Source organism: Dermochelys coriacea, chromosome 8 (assembly GCF_009764565.3).
Source record: "Dermochelys coriacea isolate rDerCor1 chromosome 8, rDerCor1.pri.v4, whole genome shotgun sequence".
Taxonomy (NCBI): Eukaryota; Metazoa; Chordata; order Testudines; family Dermochelyidae; genus Dermochelys; species Dermochelys coriacea.
Window position 1 is genome coordinate 74,877,329 of NC_050075.1, and position 16,004 is coordinate 74,893,332.

The 16,004-nt window shown below is 41.2% G+C and overlaps 1 protein-coding gene across 1 annotated transcript; it reads left to right on the forward strand.

The window, feature by feature from the left end:
- The first annotated feature begins 897 nt into the window (after window positions 1–897).
- Window positions 898–13,386, forward strand: TMED5 (transmembrane p24 trafficking protein 5). The gene is given in 6 exon segments (XM_038414648.2): window positions 898–1,095; window positions 1,098–1,158; window positions 1,161–1,258; window positions 4,115–4,212; window positions 5,180–5,357; window positions 9,333–13,386. Coding segments are annotated over 6 exon segments (675 nt in total). The 5' UTR covers window positions 898–1,074; the 3' UTR covers window positions 9,552–13,386.
- Window positions 13,387–16,004: the final 2,618 nt, after the last annotated feature.

Below are 16,004 nucleotides of genomic sequence, written 5' to 3' on the forward strand. Positions count from 1 at the left end.
TGGACACAGAAACCTTTAACATTAGCTACCCCGTGTATTGTCCGGATAACGCCAGGAAAAAGCCCAGATTACATATTCGTCTGGCAAATCCGTTAAAAAGAAAACAAAAAAAACCCACCAGCCAAGCCAGTCAAACACCAGCCGGTAACCTACCCCCAGTCCTCGGCCACAGAGCATAGCACGTCGCGTTGCTCAGCAACGCGGCTCTCCACTTCCCAATGCAGCCCCCGGCTAGGGGAGCAAGAGCGGCGGCGCCACCGGCCCGGCCTGGGGATCCCGGCGAGCCGGCCCGCACTGTCCCTCAGAACTGCCGCAGAGTGAGACCGGGACCGGGCCCATCTTGCGGGAGCTCCGTGACCGTGCAGCCCAGAGCCCCCCGCTACCTTCCCCAAGTAAGGGGGCTGGCTGACCGCCAGGAAAGCCCTGTAGAGCAGCGTCTTCCCGCACCCCTCGGGGGCGCGGGGCTGAGCTCTCTCGAGGGTACTTCGCGCTCTAAAGCTGTCCCGAAAGGCGCCCCGTCGGCGCCCGTTCGTTCGAACTGCGCGGGCCGTCAAACGCCGGGGTCAGCAACAGCCTGAAGTCTCCTACTACGCATGCGCATTTCACCGGCCCTCGTCTCTTCTCTCTCTCCCCCCCCGCCTTTCCTTCCTGCCTGGCCCCCTGGGAATGGTAGTCTGGTGTCTGGGCACATCCGCCCACTTCCACGGGAATCGAACTACATTTCCCAGCAGATGAACGTTCGGGGCGGTGCTTGAAGAAAATCACCTTCCCTTTGCCTGCGGGCCTCGCAATACCTTCTTCCCGGCTGCTGGAGCCTGACAGGGGGTGGAGGTGCGTGCATTCGCCGGGCGACGTGGAGCACGCTTCCGGGGCGTGGCTGCGCTATGCGATTGGGCTGCGGGCACCGGCAGCTCCTCCCCGGCGCCGGCTGCTCGCGGCCGCTGCCCCCTCGCTGGCGCTCTGGCAGGCTGGAGTCCCGCCCGCCTCCGTATCCGTGAGAACGTCCTGTTCCTGTCAGCCGCGGGCTGGGCAGAGCCGGAGCGCGGCGTGCTAGGCCCAGCACTGCCCGCGGGGATGGGGACGGCGTCGCGCCTGCTCCTCCTCTCCTCCTCCTCAGCCTGCTGCTGCTGCCGCCGCCCGGCGCCTTCGCATTCGTGCCCTCCTGGACAGCGACTTCACCTTCACGCTGCCCGCCGGCCGCAAGGAGTGCTTCTTCCAGCCCATGCGGCAGGGGGCCTCGCTGGAGGTCGAGTACCAGGTGAGGGGACCCGGCTCGGGGCTAGCCACAGTGGGCGGAGCCGGCCCCGCATCCTCCGCTGCGAGCGTGGCGGAGACCCGCTTTCCCGCCCGGCCTTCTCGATGGGCCGCCTTCGCTGCAGCCGCCTCCTGCGGCGCCAGGCGGGAGCGGGCCTGCAGGCTGAGCTGGGCTGGGTGCTCTCGCGGCGCGGCCTCCGGAGGCCACCTGGCTCCGTTGTCAGGAGGATTTATTAGCCCGGCATAAAGCTCGTTCCGGACCGCGCGCCCCAGCGATTGGCAGTAACGGGATAGGAGGAACCCGGGAGTTTCCTGCCTGTCGCTGAAGTTACTCAGTGCGCTGGGTGGGCAAATAGGCCTGGGAAAGGCAGACGGGTCAGTGAGGGTTTTATCCCTCCAGGATTGTCCTGGAGTCTGTGGGGACTAAAGACTATATCATGTGATGAAACCTCCAGGAATAAGTCCAACCAAAACTGGCAACCCTAGTTCAGCGATCTCAGAGGTGCATCTGGAAACCAACCCCACCACAGGATTGAAACTTTTGGCCAAGGGGAAAAATCATGGAAAATACTAGATGGGCCTCTAATGTCTACACTGGACTGCCAGGAGCTCGGGTTCAAATGTTATGCAAAAGATCCTCACACAGCAAACTTCCCGACCTAACTATGTCTGTCTTCCAGATTTTGAAGGACTAAGCAGATGGTAGCAGGCAGGCAAAAAGTTAAGGTCCTTTTTATGCTGCCGAGGCAATTACGTGTGGAGGTCAGACTAGAGGATCATTGTGGTTCCTTCTGACCTTAAAGTCTCAGTCTAAAAGTTTGTTAAAGCAAAACGATGATGGGGTCTGTGTTAGGCAGCAGATTGAGAGTATAGCCCAGCAGGGTTAAAATAAGTAATCTGCCTCCTGCAGTTCCATGCAAATATGTAGTGTTCTCTGCTCTCGCTCAATTTCTGTTTCAGAGTAGCAGCCATGTTAGTCTGTGTCCACAAAAAGAAAAGGAGGACTTGTGGCACCTTAGAGACTAACAAATTTATTTGGGCATAAGCTTTCATGAGCTACAGCTCACTTCATCGGATGCATTCAATTTCTGTTGTTTTTCCCCTCCATCAGTCTGTATGATCAGCTTTATAACTTGCCATACTTTTATACTAAATTAGCTGTTGACTTATAGGGCCTGTTTACCCAGATTTTTACAATGTTTGCAACTAGGTTCTAACTAATACAGTTGACTGCTTGCACACTATTTGTGTCTACCCACAACTCACTAGTAGGTAATTCCTAACTGTGTGGTTGGGCCATCTTTTAACCTTGTTGTCACACAAATGCCAAGCTGCAATTCAGGCTAACACAATTCTTCTGTATAGATAGGACTGCTTAACTTTAATTAAATTAGCAAACCCTGCTATATACAAAGGTATGTTGAAATGTGAAAAAATGCTCACAATTCTCAGACCTGCCTTCAGATTTCTGTATTTTTTTTCAGATGTACTTACACAATAAATGGATAAAGGACAAGAATAGTTTCTTTCTGACTGAAATTCTCCAAAGACATGTTCACAGTATAGTAAAACCATATGAAATTGAGTGTCTGATACAATGTGCTCAGATCATATCGCTATATCAAAGTTATATCACTACTTATCTTTCATTCTGGTCACCTTTTTCCTTAATTATTTTCTTCCTCCTCCCTTTCAGTAAACCTCTAATCTTGCATCTACTGAGGCCATTGAAAGTTTTGCCATTGACTTCAGTAGGAGCAGGATTGTGTCCTGAGTGAGGAAGGTCTAGTCTGCACTTAAAAGTTGTACCAGTTTAACTGTTTTGAGTAAAGGTGGTGTTTATAAATAGTTATAATGATAAAAGCCCTAGTATGGACCAGTAATACCAGTATAAAGATAGCTTATACCAGTATATTTATTTTCCTTCCCCTGTGGGAATAGCTATGCCAGTATAAAGAGTCCCTTTATACCAATATAACTGCATCCATACTGGTATAGTTAAAGCAGTACAACTTTTTAGTGTTGATAAGCTCAAAGGGTTTGATGCTGTGACATACTAAATGCCTTCAATTCCTTTTAACTTTGATGAGAGATGAGAATGCTCAGCATCTTGCTGAATTGGGATCCTAAATCTGCAGTACTTCCCTGACAGGCAGAAAACCACTGGAATCTCCTTTTCTGTGGCTGTAACTAGCGTGGTGAGTGTGCATGTCTTCTGCACTACAAATCTGATCCTCTAACAACAAAGTTCTTGGGATGTTTCTGCACAAGTTGAAACCTTGTTAGACAGAACCATCTTTAAATACTATTCTTATCAGAAAAGGTCTAGGTATGATCTATATTATAAAGCCTTATCTACACTGAGATTTTACTTAGAATTTCCTACCATTTAACCAACAGTGATACAGCTTCACCAGTGATATCTATAATGGAAGAGCTAGTGTAGACCATCTGCTGGCATTTTTACTACCATCCTGTCTAACCCTGCTCAGAGCAGGTCTAGGTGACACAGTGAATAACTGTCCTGCAATACCTTGTCTATACTAGTTTTCCCATTGTTACCACCATTGGTGGAATTGCATTAGAGAAAGCAATAGTAGAAAGTGTTAGGGAAAAGTTCAGTTTATTCCTTTCCTAACATGATTAGTCATGTCTATACTGGAATTTGAAACTGTGTAGCATCTTTCTGGCAAAAACCTGGTTCTCGTTAACTTGGTTTGAACTCTAGGGTAGATGAATTCACCCTTTAAATTCTCTCTGTATTGATTCCTTTACATAAAGTGTTTCTTTTCAACAATTCAGACAGGAGTTTCCCTTTTTTTTTTCTTTTTTTTCTTTTTTTTGTTGGCTGACTGCACAGGTTTTAGACGGAGCAGGATTAGATATTGACTTTTACTTGGAATCTCCAAAAGGTGAAATTCTAGTTTTTCATCAGAGAAAATCAGATGGAGTCCACACGTAAGTATAAAAATCTCCAAACTTGAAACTCAGTATTATATACAGCAGTATTATAGTTGCTTTAAAATCATAGTGTTCTTAACAGTTGTAAAAATGGTTGTATTGTTAATCTAAATAATTTCTTCAATGTAGAATATAAGAAGCTTGTTAGCTTGTAAAATGCTTGATAAATTCACATGCTTTAGTTAACTTAGCCTATAATATAAAAATAAACTTTTTTACAAAACAGCTTGAGCACACAAATATTTCATATATAGGTACTCTTAATTTTGTATTAGTCTATTAATACTTCATAGATAGTTCCTCCAGGTGTGAAGGGTTTGACTTGCCATGGTAATGGTCTGTTTAGTGGCAGTCAACAGCCAAGCTCTCCCTATTGTGGAGTTCCAAAAGGTCTTTGCGGCAGGGTATTTTCTCCACTAAAGTAATCTGTTCGCTCTTCCAAGTAATCATTTATTTGGCATACTGATCTCTTTCCAGGGTTTGGTTTGTTTTTTTAAACAATAATATCAAATGTACCTTCTCAAATATTGGGGCCAATATTGATACAATTAAATTAATTAACTTCAGTGGAGCAGGGACCATTTGTAAAGATGAATATTCTATCCCCTCTGCTCCTTTTTCCATAGCTAGAAGAAGTGGCTGCTGTCTTTTATTTTTAAAAGTAATTGTGAGCATTAATCTTTCACTTTATTTTTAAAAATTAAAGCTTTGAAAGAAAGCTACTACTTATCATACTAAGATTTAAGATCATCTGAGTTTAGAAAAACTTGTAATTTTCAGTTGTATGATCTCATTCCCTAGTGTGTCCTCGCATTTGATTTATTTCTGTTTATGTATAGCATATCTAATTATTTCTGTTTGCATGACTGTCATAATCACATAAGGAAGAATGTTAAAAATGTAAGTTTAGAGCCAGCATTAAAAATATAGTGTAGTTTAAAGATGTATGTTTGCTCATATACAGGGTGGAAACAGAAGATGGAGATTACATGTTCTGCTTTGACAATACATTCAGCACCATTTCAGAGAAGGTGATTTTCTTTGAATTGGTCCTAGATAATATGGGAGAAGGAGAAAAAGAGGACTGGAAGAAGTACATTACAGGCACAGACATGTTGGATATGAAACTTGAAGATATTCTGGTAAGTATTCTGCTCTACAGCATCAGATGGTTGAGGATTAAGAGTATCTGAAAAACTCATATCATCATTCTGCCATGGGAATGTGCCTTAGTCTTGTTCTATGTGAGGGCCTGAGCAGCTGGGAAACAGAGTGATCAGCTATGCTCTTCATAGGACATTATGTTCACTCTGTCCCATATTGAGAGGGGCCTGTGGTTAAAGAGCAGCATTGGGAATTAAAGATCTGGATTCTAGTTCCAGCTCTGTCATGGATTTCCTGTGTGGCCCACCACAAGTGATTTAACCTCACTGAGTATGTCTACACTGCAGTTAGACCCCCATGGCTGGCCCATGCTAATTGGCTTGGGGTAAGGTGCTGTTTAATTGTAGTGCAGGTGTTTGGACTCAGGCTGGAGTCTGGCCTCTCAGAGCCTGTGAGGTGGGAGGGTCCCAGGATTTGGACTGCAGGCCAAGCCCAAATGTCTACACCACAATTAACAGTCCCTTAGCCCGAGTCAGCTAGCACAATTAGCCTGAGCCCTGCAGGCCCAATTCAGCAGGCATGGGCCAGCTACGGGTGTCTAATTGCAGCATAGACATACCCTAAGTGTCTGTGAGTAATAACTATCATAGGGGAGCTTTGAGTCTTTGCTCAGTGTGATTTAATAAGTTCCTTGGATGAAAGGCACTAAAAAGTACAAAATATTACTATTGTTATTAAAACAGAATCCCAGCGCGTGTGTATAGTGGCAGGTTTTTCATTGTTTTGTGTCTGTGCTTATAGTGACTCATAAGGTTTATTTTCGACCTGGAGCAATTAGCTTGATCGAGTACATATAGAATTTGGGATCAAGCTCATTTTGAGTGAGCAAGTGAAGGCACAAAGAAAGTCATAAATCTGACCTATTTGGTAACTATATATACACAAATGTAAAGTGGCTACCTCTTCATCTTCATAAGATGAGCAAACATATTTCCTAGAGGAACAGCAGTAGTGCTACTGCTGTACATCTCAGTGGTGGCTGCGTTTCAATGATGGGCAAAATGATTACTACCTACCACTTGCTGCATAACATAGTATGAGGCTTAATTAGCTGACATTTGTAAAGTAGTTAGATGATAACTTCTGTATAAATATATATCATCATCATTCTTAGGCAGAAGAGAGAGAGGGAAAGAGAAGTGATCAAACTCACGTGCATATAAGCTAGCCCCATTCCCAAAAGTTGCCCTGAAATGTTGACAAATTTCTCTGCTTATATATGTCTATATACACAGTACTCTTTTTTGTTTTTCTTCCCTGTGGTGTTTTGGTTAATCACAAAGTATATACAGTCCTCGATCTGCCAGAGGATAAATCAGTTTTGCATATTGTTTCATCTAAAGAATCTTCTGTAGCCCTGAGGATTCTTCTACTTGTACGCATCCGCTACCCTGCTACGTGAGGCCCAACAACACAATTTTCTTCCTTCCAAATGAGAGATTGGATGGGAAATCTTTCAGTGTGTGTTTATGCCTCACCTTGCACAGTTGGAAGGGACTGTGTATCCGGTAGTCTGAGTCCTTTCACTGGCCACCTGCCTCCCCTTCTCCACACTGGAAAAGGGACAAACGAACAATGCCTTCAATAGCTAAAAGGTGGTAATACTCCTCTCAAAGGGATGCTCTGCTCAGTCTCTGTGGTAGAGTCAGAAGCACTTGTTGGATATATCCTTTGATGTGTCTCATAATTATGCTGTTGGATAACTCTTGTTCTCATCTTGGCTTAGTGCCCTAGTCACTATATAGCAAAGGGGAATATATAGCAATTAACAAAGATGGGGAAGAGGGAATAAGTAAAGCTTTAAGATAACTAATACTTCTAAACAGTGGCTGAGCTGTTTATCTGAATAATACAACTGAGGACTCAACCTTGGAGGGATGCAGCTGAGAGTTGAGGGAGAGCAGTGTTAATCCACCAGTCAAGCTAATGAGCATGGTATTTTGTTGATGATGAAATACAGTGAAGTCAACTGCAGGGAGTGGCTTCTGTAGTTTGTTGAATTGGCAAAGACATTATGCTATGCACATACTATGTCCCAAGGCATTGAGAAAATACCTGGGAGGGATACTGTTTTCATGGAGCCCTTGGAAATGTTTCTGTATCAGTGACTGGCCCTCATGGCTGCCCAACTATCCTTCTGCCCCCCTCCCTCCCCCTGGGGGGCGCACAACTCATAAGCACACTGGAGCCAGCCTGCTCCTAGTTCGAAATCAGAATAACTGAAAATCCTAACGACAGGCACTCCATACATCATTCGCTTTAAGTGGTATCACTAAAACCATATACTGGCTTTACCCTATCTCCACTGCCTTCATCCCAGTCATAGCCTTTTCCACGTCCCTCGCAACAGCACTCAGTTCACTGTGGGGGTAGAAGCTTGCTCTCATTGCCGTGACAGTTTTTTCAAACTGTTGTACAAGTTCCTCTGCACAAACTTTGAAGCAAATACTGACTCCTGGACAATAAGGCTATGCCTGTGCTCGTTTCAGTAGTGCTTAGCAGGCTACAATACTGAGCCCTGAACTTACTGAGTTAGACAGAGAAAATAGAGTCCTGCCAAAAAAGTAGAATCAGCATGCACTAAAAATTTTACCTACCATCTGCTGTCCCATAGCCTACTCATCCATGTAAAAAATGATCTAGTTTGTGTATCAGGTCCTATTTCCTATAATAAATGAAAATCAGATCTTTCTTTCCTAATACAAACCAGCACTTAATAGAATGTTTAAGATGCCAAATCGTTTCTGTATTTATTTTAAATACATTTTAAAATATTGAAAATTAGATTATCCTTCACTTCCCAACAGAAGTTAAAGATTATAAATTAGAAATATTAACTCTTAATTTCTAAAGGAGTATAAAGATGCAGAGGTGGGATGTTAATGCCACAACTTTTACCAGCAAGAATCTGAGTTAATGTTCAGACAAAGTCTGCCAGTCCTCCTTTTTAAACTGGGGGCCATACAAATACATAGGAAAAAGCAGTCAACAGTATAAGCAGTAGGAGAACACACTCAAGAAATAACTTACCTATTACCTGAACACGTTTGACTGCTGTGTCAATAGGTGCTCTATAAATCAATAAAAAACAACATATTGTACTCTAATGCTAGCTCATTTTGTGTTAAAGGGTAACTTGGTCAGATAATCCAGCTGAGAACAGTTAGCTTTGTTTTGCAGTCCAGTAGTGCAGAATGGAACTGTTCATGAGCCATTTGATACAGATAATGGACCACTGGGATATCTTAAAGATACAGATTTGCAAATGACGTTGGTTTGAAGCTGTACATTGTGAAATAGCTTGACTAATTTTGATTATTAAATCTAAATATAGCAGTTTTGGTTTATGTCCATCTAGTTCTACAAAAAGTTTACAAAAATTTAATGTAAACATTCAGAGGACAACAGTGTGGTGTCTTTCCTCTACTAATGTAGTTGCCATATTAGATGCTTCCTTGACACAGTATATTATCGGACCTGGTCATTAGATAGAGGGTTGGTGTGAGCACCTCATCTTTGGACTTCATGTCCCACATGGGTCTGACATAGCCCAAATTTGTTTACCTTTAGGGCATTCTGCTCTAAGTGTCTCTCTTTCTTCAGCGGGTGGGGTCTTCTTTGTTAAATAGTTATGGATTGTTTTTAATGGATTTGTTAAGATATCCAGAGCCTGGGATAAATATTATGTATTTAAATTCAAACACCTGAAAATATACACAATAAGGCTAAAAAAAAATTAATGAAAAGTTCATAATGTGTAACATTCAGCAGTGAAGTAACTGTTACCTAACCACGAAATGAAAAAGTGCTAGTAACACATGCACAAATAAAAACCAGCAATGTGAATGATAGTGTGAGAAGTGTGATATGTATTATATTAGCAGAAAATGTACTTCTGTTTCCTTCCAAATGACTTTACGTTCTAAAAAAACCACTATTCTGTTCCTTACCAGGAATCCATCAACAATGTCAAAGCCAGATTAAGCAAAAGCCTCCAGATTCAGACGCTGCTCAGAGCATTTGAAGCTCGTGATCGAAATATACAAGAAAGCAACTTTGACAGAGTGAATTTTTGGTCCTTGGTCAACTTGGGAGTAATGGTGGTGGTTTCAGCTGTTCAGGTTTACATGCTGAAAAGTCTTTTTGAAGATAAGAGGAAAAGTAGAACTTAACAGCAAGTGTGATCATAGCAATAACCAGAGAGGAGGGGGAAATGCAGTAAACTGCTACAGCAAAAGGGACTGGTGTTACCTTGCCGCTTGTTTTGAATAGACATTATAATCAGGTTCTTGATTCACATGTGACTAACATGAACAGAATACCTTTTCCCCCGTCCTTCCATCTCTGCAAGCGTTACTAACAGTCTTACTGGTGCATCTATTTGTTGGTTTGTTGCATTTGTAATGATTCTTACTAGATTATGCATAATACACAGAATGGTGGATCAAATGCAAACTAATGTTAATACCTGCCATATAGGTTTTCAAGTGACCAAGAAAAAATGACTTTCTATGTCCGCCTAAATAATAATTTGTTTTTTTACAAGTTTTTAAAATAAGCATTGAGTAAAGTTACAGATGTGCCAAAGGATTCATGCCCACCTATGTAGGCTATAGCTATTGTAAGTTCTCCATAAAAGTAAATGTACAAAATTTCCTCGAGTCTTTATTGTATAGCATAATACAGAAACACTGGGTTAACATTTGTGAAGTGATTAAAATGAGAAGTTATTTTTCACTTTTATATATATGTTATAGTTATATATATATATATCAGCACTTTAAAGAAACAGTTAATGTGAAATTTAGTCAATTTATAAACTAATTAAAAGTAGCATCAGACACCATACCTGTCCAAGTCCTTCTGCCAGTTGTTGTGATTGTACAATCCCATTTTCCTGTTTAGGTGGTGGTTGCTGTGTGAAAGGTCCACCTGAACAGTGAAATTGACCATACAAAGTACAGTCAGATGCACAAAATAAAATGGAATTATTTAATCTTTAGTTCTTGTAATCTGATATTATAACAGTAGATACATTCAGACAGAAGTGAGTTTTTTCAGATGACTGTTCCTTTAATAGTTTTTAGATAAAATTGTCTGAAAACATTAACTTGACATTAAATGTTTATATACTTCCAAATCCTTTCTATATTACTAATTTTGCTAAGATGTTTTGCTCCTTGAGGTCAAGCAGGTTTATGCCACAATTTGTAGCAGTTGACGAACTTCAGAGCTAAAGTTGTTCAGCTAAACCCGCCCCACAAAAAAACCCCAACAATCTGTAGTTGCATAACTATTTTCATTCTACTCTCACGAGTAGTCCTATTAAATTAATGGGACTAATTGCATAAAACAAAACAGGATTTGGCCCTAAATTTTGAGATTTATTTGCAGCGTGAATTGATTAAGCAAGGTAATGCTCAATCATAGAAGCAGTTTGCTATTTCTCAAAAAAAGGCAAGTGGTTTGCATCAAACCTACCATTTCTTTCTGCTGAGGGAGTGGAAAAATAACACATCTCATCTGTGCATTTGTCTTCTTTTGTCATAACCTTAGTATTTTAGAGTGCAGTTTTTAAGTATTTTGTAATCAGCCTAGATTCAAGCCAAGTGCCAACCCAGTCGAAGTGCCCATAGAAAATTGTATTAGCTCTGAAAGTCCATGTTAAGACTGCTAGGCCTGTACCACTGTTCACATCAGCTGTCTTTAAAAAGATTTAAAACATTTGTTCTAGCCTAGGTATGCAAGTGTACTGCGTGTGTTAAACTTGGTGTTAAGAATTGAAACACTACAACTAGACTGTCTCCTTTGTGATCACATCTGCCTGAAGGTCATTATGCTGGAGGGCCCAGCATTATCTACCTAGAAGAAGATGGGAAACATTTTTCAGTGCATGGACTTATTAAAATGCAAGCATTGTGGCACAGGTGCATTGGCCACTTTTCTCTAGCAGGGGCTGTCATATATAGCGATTACCCTTTAGTTTCAATTTTAGATGTATGAATGAAGACTAGCAATAATCCTTTTAAATTACTGCTTTTAAGAAAAAAATATTTTAAAAGGTGCTGCTGACTATATGACTTCAGGGGCAGCTGGATCTGCCCTCTATTAGTTTGGGAACATAATATAGTAAATTCTCATTTGATGGGCAAGTTAGTGATAGAAAGGTCTAAGGGACGTGTTATTTGATGCGTACAAATTTGCAGAATCATAATTTCAAGGTGTTACCCTCTGGAGCGTGGGAAGGGGGATTCATTGTTCATCCCCTCCCAGCTCCTCCAATTGGTGGACATTTTGATCATAGTGTCACTGGAAATGGGTCAGGTTTGGAATCACACTTCACAGAAGTTGTGTGAAATAACATGCGCTCCCAAATCAATCTTGCAGCTCATCAAATGCTGACGACCCTGCAAATGTTTGGCCAGCAGCCTGCCTTGTACAGAGATGCGTGAGGGTGGCGCAGACAAGGATCAATGTGACATGTCTAGCAGTGCTGCTCTAGACTGAGACAACACTGAGGGTGACTTTGATGAATAAATGTTTTCAGTTATAAGTGTCCAGGCTAGATTCTTTATGATTGACAAAGATCAATCTCTTTACTTAAGTCATGCATCCCTGTGTTAAATCATAATTAAAAAAACATTTTCTCAAATATATACATAACTGTTCTAGGTTTGTCATGTTGATATCATTGTTTGTGAGAGAAAGGGCTTTCAAACGATACCCAACCCGTAATCCATTTCAAATGACTTTGTATTATCAAAATTCCACCAAGTGGGGGGCGGGGGAGCACCGAGTCCCTCCTGCCATGTTGCAGAGGGTGACACCATTGAACTTACGAGCCTAGAGATTTTTACAAATTGAATTACACCATCCTTACCTTCCTTTCATTAACTTGTCCACAGAATTACACATGCTCCCACAGTGTATTGGAGCAGTGGTTCTCACCCTTTCCAGACTACTGAAGCCCAAGCCCTGCCACCCAGAACTGAAACATGTAACTTAGCTGTGTGAGGCCCTGGGCAACTGCCCTGCTTGCCACCCCTTAACGCCAGCCCTGACCTTGCAACTTCCCTAAACCTATGCCATGACCCCAGGTTGAGAAACTGATGTAGATGAGTTAATGTATCCCCGGAAGACCTCTGTGTACTCTCAGGGGTACGCGTATCCCTGGTTGGGAACCATGGGATACATCATTCTTTTGGGTAGGACTCCCTTCAGAGCAAGTTACCGCTTCTTCCTTAATCGATGAGTGGGGCAGTGGTGAGCAGCATGAGGTATTCCATTTCTCTAGGGACTTAATGCCTATACCTAAAGTATTTGCAAAACAGGGAACAAATAGTAAAAAGATCTCCTATAGACCTGATCCAGCGCTCATTGAAGGCGTTCAGTGGAATGGCTCCCACTGACTTCAGTAGGCTTTGGCTCAGGCTCTTTTGAGTACAGGCAGACCCATGTTCCTAGAGCTCTGTCCTTTTAATAGAAAATAGAAGTGATGCGGCCTTAAATGTCATACTACAAATGTGATGCTGTACCACAGCTGTGAAATGCTGCATTCTTTCCATGAAGCTGTGACTAAGAAGTCTACCTCTGATGTTAGGCCACTGTATTCTAGCTCTTAGCTCGGTTATTAGAACAACCCTTCCTATTGTAACTTCTCTATAAAAAAAAATCCCCATCTCATAACAAAGTTTTAAACAGAGGATATACTATAGATGCAGCTGTATGAGACTTTGTCAACTGAAAAATATTTATCAGTGGCCATGGGTGAAGGATATGGGGTTCAAACTTAGACACAATAAATGACATTTTAAATGGGATGTTGGAGTAAATGTTCTTGTGTTTTGTATAAAAGGTACAAATCAAATATTAACTGAAATAAGGAAAACAAATCTAGTGTGTAAGATGAACTGTTTTTATTCTGTGTTAAGTAATTGTTAAAGTCTGTGGATGTGAATAAAATTATATGCCAGAAGCTTAGATTTTACAATAAATAAGAAGGCTAAATTTGTGTTTGTGCACACTAATTATAACAGTTGTAGGAAGAGCACTGCATCTTTGCACACTCCACCCTAAGGGCTTGATCCTTTAAAGGGCTAAGCACTCTCAGTTCGTACTGATTTCAGCAGGATTTGAGGGTACACAACAGGTCCATAACGGCTCAGTATCTTGCAGGATAGAGCCATAAAAAGAACAAGCATTGTAATACAGCCTGATTGCGTAGCACACAGCAAAGCTTCATGACTTCCACAAGGTCACAAAGCAAGTCATTCAAAGATTGAATTTCCAAAACTACTTGTTCTTTTAAGAGATCGGGTTTCACTTGATAACTGTAGATGGTAACACCTGTAAATTCAATTTAATGGTAAAAGGATTAGGAATGAAACCTGTGCAAAGATGATTATAATTTATTTTCAAGTAAGATCAATTGACCTTTGAGTTTCTGCTTTGTTTGAAATATATACCACATTTCTTCTCCAGTATATAATACCCCCTTGTGACATTTCTTTCCTTAAGAGATGTCTCCTCCAAATTTAGTGGTGAAATTCTGCTGTCAGTTACCCTAGTGCAGAAGCAAACTAACTGATATTGAGCACAACTCCAGAGTTACAACGGTGTGAGATCAGAATTTGACCCATGTCCTCTAATTCTTTAAACAGTTGGGAGGAGAAGTTTAGTTTTGAACCTATATCATTTACAAATCCCTATTGTAGTCATGCTTAAAACTTTAAATATTTACATCTTAATTAAATTTTAACAATCTTCCACATATGCATGTGACTGGATAGTAGGAGTAGCACTATATTTTTTCATAAAATACTAGGGTATCATACACTGCGCAATGAAAGCAAGCCTAGATTGTGAAATGAATCATATGTTGCCAGGTGTTTGTGTGAATTTCATCCTGCCTGTGGAACACAAAACTCCCCCGATATTTTAGGGGAAAGGAAAGTGAAAAAATGCAATCAATTTTTGGAACTCTTTAAGCTTTCAATACTATGTGTAAGGAGGATAGAATAGGATTTAGGAAAAGTAATATGTGCAATCTTAAGGAAATTATGGTAAGGTTCATAAATGCTACTGCAATTGGCTTAGTCTAGTTTCAAGATTGCTAGCAGACAAAACACAGTTAAGAACCAGAGTAACTAAATAATTCCGTAATACAGTGGTCATGGAGGTTACACAATGTGTCTCAATTATTGCAAGATACAATATCCCTTTGACAGTAAACTATTACATTACACAACCATAATCCGTGCCAACTGAACTAATCACTGACCTTTTATTCTGTTCCCCTTGCCATGAAAGAGTGCAGAAACATCCTGGTATTGGCTAGAAATTTGCACATGAAAAAGCATTCTCTCTCTTCAAAAAGGGTCAATATAGCATTTACCATCTGTTGTGGAAATGTCTCTCCTACTGTTCTAGTTTCTCTTTGCCATGAGCTTGTATGGATGCAAAAGTAGGCAATTCTCCATCTGTTAAATACTTATTGCCAAGTTTCAGGGGATGTGTGTTATAGACTTAACTGGGTGGACTTAGTAAGACAAAAAGGGCTATGTATTTCAAGCCTGCAAACACAGTTACGATACTGTATTCAAGAAAAAATGTTTTATACCTCCATAAAACAACCTGCCTCTCTTCTAGGGAGAAGTGGGCAGGGGAGAAGATGACAAAGGAATTCTGGATTCCCAGTTGAGCTGTTAAGAGTCAGATTTCTAATAATGAGCTGAATCCCACAGTTCTTACTCAGGCAAAACTCCTAGTGCTATAATCAATTTGAAATGTTTAATTGAATGTTTAAATATTTAATGTTGATTGAATGAGAACTGCAGAATTTGGTCCTATGTGACCATAAAAAAATCAGTGGGTCATATAGCAGCAGGAGTAGGCCAGGTTTTGGGAGGGAAGGGAGGAAGATATTAGTCTAATTTTCTCATTATTTGCAAGAATAAATAAGCTTCTGAAATCACCCTCAGTGTCTAGCTGAAAGCAACTGAAAAGAAGTTGGTTGTTCATTAGTAGATATCACCAGAACACGTGGCCATTGACTAAAGGATTTCATAGAAACCTAAAGATCACTTAAAAGAAAGTAATAGTTAAAAAGCACCATAATCCACCAGAGCGAGGCAAAAAACTACTCTCCTTTCTCAAGAGTATTAGGTAACTTGCTTTGGATCCTGGCAGGCTCATTCAACCATTGCCTTCCATGGATGGGGCCTTGTTACCCAGCCTTTTCTATAGTGTCATGTCTGTAGATACGTCCTGTTATACATTCACATGCAGCCCCGATCTTGCTTCAGGTTAAATTAATGAGAGCAGGCTTCTAATCTGCTGGTCTGGAAAATGCTAGTGATCATAGCTTATGGAGCCAAATACCTAAGATGCATCTTCCAATATCTAAAATCCTAGACTATTTTCTAGAAATTTTCACACTGTCAGTTTAATGGACTGTATGAACAAAGGGTCAGTATCCTGACAGGTCACAGTTACACAAGCCAAATCAGGATTCTTGTCCACAGTCCATTAAACTGCCTACATTGGGCTGAAGAGCATAAAGCAAAGTGTAAGATCCTTCTGTGGATGCAATATGTTCCCAAGATGAGACAAGAAAATCTCACACA